The sequence below is a fragment of the Glycine max genome, chromosome 14 (genome assembly GCF_000004515.6).
Source record: "Glycine max cultivar Williams 82 chromosome 14, Glycine_max_v4.0, whole genome shotgun sequence".
Classification (NCBI taxonomy): Eukaryota; Viridiplantae; Streptophyta; class Magnoliopsida; order Fabales; family Fabaceae; genus Glycine; species Glycine max.
Genome location: NC_038250.2, coordinates 12,984,762 through 12,989,961, shown reverse-complemented (window position 1 = coordinate 12,989,961; position 5,200 = coordinate 12,984,762). Strand labels below are relative to the sequence as shown.

At 30.5% G+C, this 5,200-nt stretch overlaps 1 protein-coding gene across 2 annotated transcripts; it reads left to right on the top strand.

The window, feature by feature from the left end:
• The first annotated feature begins 1,345 nt into the window (after positions 1-1,345).
• On the top strand, positions 1,346-3,160 carry LOC100807612 (ethylene-responsive transcription factor ERF003). Of its 2 annotated transcripts, none has more exons than XM_014766629.3 (2): positions 1,346-1,664; positions 2,008-3,160. In XM_014766629.3, the coding sequence occupies exons 1-2, from the start codon at positions 1,483-1,485 to the stop codon at positions 2,534-2,536; spliced, it is 711 nt and encodes a 236-aa protein (XP_014622115.1). In that variant the 5' UTR covers positions 1,346-1,482; the 3' UTR covers positions 2,537-3,160. The 2 variants fall into 2 exon arrangements, with proteins under 2 accessions (XP_014622115.1, XP_003545440.2); XM_003545392.5 differs by having other exon boundaries at positions 1,360-1,664; positions 2,020-3,155.
• The last annotated feature ends 2,040 nt before the right edge of the window (positions 3,161-5,200 follow it).

Genomic DNA, 5,200 nt, shown 5'->3' with positions numbered 1-5,200 from the left:
TGATAATAGTGACAAAAAATTTGATAAAATTATTTGACATGTTAGGGTAATTAATTATGATGGTCAAAGAATCTTTGATTTTAACCCAAGGGGTGTTCCAACTTGGGATTGACCCAATCATAGAATAAACATATTGATAAGTGATAACATGTACATCCAGAAAGTGCAATGGTAAAAGATATTTGTTGACATCTGTTGCACATGTGTTACTACCGATCACACCAACAATTTGCAACGTATGATCGCTATCTTGGTCTCCAAATGGTCCAGTACAAGGTATAACGCAGAAGAACCTCCAACTAAAGTGCCTCTTGTTTTTATTAAGGCAATATGCGTGTTTCTCATATTTGATATACTTGTTGGTCAAAGATATTTTAATTCAAACTTTACCCAATAGGAGACAACAGAACAGTCATTATCACAATTTGCTCACTACTCACATGATGAGAAGAATGTATGATTATATTTTATATTTTGTAGAGTCAAGGGAAGTAATTTTCTTAAAAAAATTTAGATTTAATTATATATTTGGTCTCTTATTTTCTCAATTTTGCAAAGTATAATTAAACAAAAGTTAAAATATATTTTTCGTTCTCATAATATATAAATGTTTGAAATTCGTCCCTATAAAATTTTTAGTATATTTTTCGTCCTTACAAGATTGAAATGTATTATTTTTTTACCCGAAACAAAATTTAAACATCTAAACCTACATGTATTGCTTTTAGCCTTTGCAAAAAATGTCACATTTTACATCGGTTATATACATAATCAATATAAAAAATGTCACATTTACATTGGTTAGGTATATAATAGATATAAAAAGTCATCATCGTAAGTTTAAGTTTATCTGAATTTACGCTTGAGGCTTTGAACCAGAAAATGATACATTTCAATTTTATGATGATAAAAAACATACTAAAAATTTTGTAGGATAAATTTCAAATATTTTAATATTTATAAACACGAAAATATATTTTATTCTTGAACAAAATATATCATGTACTTTTTCTATTTAGAAAGTGGTAGAATAAGGTGCTAATGATATGTTGAAATTGTCAGTAAAGACTTACCTAAACAATTACCATACAAAGTCCGCAATTTCATTACGTTACAGCTGTTCAACTAGCCCTAGGCACCAAATTTTTTTCCTATAGAAGATTATTTACCAAACAAAAAAAAATGGTATTATAGAAAATTCAAACTCACACCTATAAAAACAAAAATGGGAATTCAGAATGTAATCTTCATTACTCGTGTCAACCCGCAATTACTATAACAGGTAGATATATGTATGTTTGTGCACATGACTAAAAAAAAAGGTTATTAAATACCTATGAAATATGCAGTAATCATGGCTTGCAAATTGCTATATAGCCAAGTTACAGCTGATAGGGAAAGAAAAAGAAGGTTATTAGACCTGAAAATCCCCTGTGGGACCCACGTTCTTAACTGGGTGCCAATTAGAAAAAAAATAGTATAATGTCTGCTCACAATCCCAACTACAAAAACCCACTCAAAAACATTTTTCACAAAACACACTTTCTTGAAAGAAAAAGAATCCATTTTCTTTTCCCCAACATGGCCAGACCTCAACAGCGTTACCGAGGTGTCCGACAAAGGCATTGGGGTTCTTGGGTCTCCGAAATTCGCCACCCTATATTGTAAGTTTTTCCACTCCCATGCAAGTTTTCACACCTCTTCAAAAAATTAACCACATTCATTTCCAAAAAAAAATGTTAGTGTATGTCCTTGCAAATTGTAATGCTCAGCAACTAATGAGAAATAATCACATTTTGTTAATTTTAATTTTTTTTCACAATCTAGTAAAAGGGTATCATTGTTCTTAATTATTTTCTAAAATATCTCTGAAAGTGATTTTTAATCGGACTGAATATCTTCGTGTAATTCATGCAATCAACCTTATTAGACAGGGAAAAGATTTTTGTTATTGTTATTGTTTTTTAAGTGAATCAAACCAAACATGAAATATAAATGATTGTTTAGGTTTTGGTGCAGGAAGACTAGGATATGGCTTGGTACATTTGAAACAGCTGAGGATGCAGCCAGAGCCTATGATGAAGCAGCCAGGCTAATGTGTGGTGCAAGGGCAAGGACAAACTTCCCTTTCAACCCAAATGTGCCACACTCATCATCTTCTAGTTCAAAGCTTCTCTCAGCAACTTTAACTGCAAAACTTCACAGTTGCTACATGGCTTCTTTGCAAATAACAAGACAAGCTTTGGAATGTGAGTCTCAGAGAACACCCTCAGTGCCAAATGCAACCTCCACAACCACACTATTTAGCAACTTCAGTGTGAGGAGTGAGCAAACTCCTGCAGTGTTGCCACACAAGAGACCAGAGGAGGAGCAAGAGTCAGAGGCCAACAGGGGTGGGAAAAGGGTTAAAGCTGTGGAAAATGTTCCTCTACAATTTAAGCCTCTTGAGGAAGATCACATAGAGCAAATGATTGAGGAGCTTCTTGATTATGGATCTATTGAGCTCTGCTCTGTCATTCCACCCCAGGCCCTCTAATTGATGCATAGGGAATGAACTCGCATGGTTTTGAGCTGAAGCTAGAGTCACAATTGTATTTGCCTTGCGATTAACAAAATGATGGGTAAAATGTGACTGAAATTGCTGCTGTAGCTGTGAAGGCACAAAAAGAGTGGCCACAATTGCAATTACATAACCCAATTTAAATCGGACAAAATTTAGATGCAGTTTTTTAGGTATTGTTGATATCGTTTTTCGGTCAAAATTAAAGTTTTATCTCGGTGATTGCATTACAAGTCAACATAAATTAATGAGATAAAACTTATGATTAGATAATAACACCAAAATCACCTATAAAACTATAGGTAAGTTTTGTGGTTTAAGAATATACCAATGTCATATCTAAGATATTGCCAGACAAAAACATTTGGGCATTATTGTGGTGGTTCACAATTCACATTATTCTTAATTATTCCCATAATATAACCCATTTTTCTCAACCTTCTCATGCTCTTAGCTAGCTGTTCTCAAGTCCAAGATTTCTTCCTCGTGACCCTTTTAGGGACTGATTTATGTTCAGCCAATCACGTTGTAACTTTGAAAAAGATTATGTCATTTGGCTTCGTTGCTGTATGGTAATGACCTCTTGAGTTTGTCATTGTCCAAAGGGTCTTAGTGACCAATATATCCTTAGGCATGGGTTAAAAAATTAATGTATTGTGAAAACGTAAAAAATCATAAATAATATAATTTTATGTATTTTAATAAAAAAAATTATTTTAATTTTATAATCAATATCTAAAAGATATTGAGTAATATTTGTCTTATACAAAATTTAAGGGAAGATTTGTCAAAGGGCGCAGCTTTTAAGAAAACGTGCTAGAACCCTCTATTTCAAAGATTGTAGAATTTTATGCTCTGACATTGCTCTTGTTTTCTGGCGCAAGCATATGAGGGGTGAGAACTGGGAAGAAAAGAAGTTTTGAAATTCATTAAAATAAAAGAACGCAACTAATCCTGCGTTGTCATACACATAACATATACCACTTGGAGCGTGATTTATTCTAATCTCCTAAAAAAACAAAAGTGATTGATTCTAATGACTTCAGCCAATCCGAATCGTACCATTAGAATAATACCATTTTACATCGACCTCACGCAGCACAGAGTATTATCACCCAAGTATGGTTCTTGATAACCGGTATGTTCAATATACATATATTAATAATAAAAAAAATTATTTTTTGGTAGGCTAAAGGAAGAGATTAAGACGTTTTATCTTTGGACTGATGCTGTTAACATGTTACATTATTGTTTAATTGATAATGTAACATTTTATTAGTTTGTCTTATTATTACTTAATAGGTTAATTACATATATCAAAAGGAAAAATTTAAAAATATCTGGTAGTAAAATAAAAAAATAAATTTTAGATAATAAACTAAAAAAATATATTATATAAAAACAATTTAAGTCTTTTAAAGTGAAAATTTAGATAAGTTAAATTTTAAAGATTCATCAAAATCAAAACAAATCTTAAAACTAAAAAACACTTATAAAAGTAATTATATATTAGAAACCGGCACGATTTTTACGTTATTAGCAAACTCATGTTCTTTTGGAATGAGTATGAGTCGGTTCTTGTGTTGTAATAGTAACTCTTTGCTTTGAGAATCAATCAACATGCAATTTGGCATTTTTAGGAATGGAACTCTTGGAAAAGTTTATAAAACATTTTAAACTTTCTTTAAAATAGTGCATTAATTTACAGTCAATTGTTATGAAAATATTTAATAATTTTATAATCTATTATTGCCAAAATAAATATTTTCAATTATTCATAAATTGGTATATTTATAAATCTTCTATATCTAAGAAACAAATTTATTCTCCTCTAGTAAATTTAAAAACTTGTATTCATGTTGTCATTTTCTTAAAAATATTAAAACATTTTCTTCATTGAACACTGCCTTCAAAATATTGTCGATCCTGAAATACTTTGATACTATGTAAGCGTATTTTAACGTCTTCCCTAGTTTATTCAACACAATCTTCAGAATTTTGTTGGTATTGGAATACTTTGATATGATCATTTTTTTTTTTATTAAAAACATACTTCCATACCATATATGCATATTTTACTGTCTTTCCTAGTTTAATTGACTCGCGGTAAAACCAATATTATACTTTTATTTTGATTCATTGAAAAAGTATTACCATTACCAAAACACAAATTTTAATTTTTTTTTTATCAGGATTCTTGCCTGCGTCAATTATACTTTTCTTTGGTACACCTCAATGGAACTTTAGTGTCTGTATTTCAAGTGTTTACTCTGTAACCAAAAATGCTAATTCTACAACTCTCCACGACTATTCAAGTTTATGACTTTAACTACACATTTTTTTTTTGAAGGAGACTTTAATTTTAGGGTAAATTATATTGTTTATTTCTCTAAAATTTTCTAAATACATTTTTGTCACTTTAATTTGAAAACACTTCACTTTTAGTATTCAAAGTGACTATAATTAACATTTATTGACAGTAGAAACGCCCAAAAATTAGAGGTAACAAAATGAGTCAAATTAACCAAATCAATCTAAATATGTCTAATGAAATGAACGACCCAAGCTTTAAATGTAGCCTTAAGCCGGAAAACATGCTAAAAACTTAATAAATAAATTAGGATTTTTACGGTTACGGGG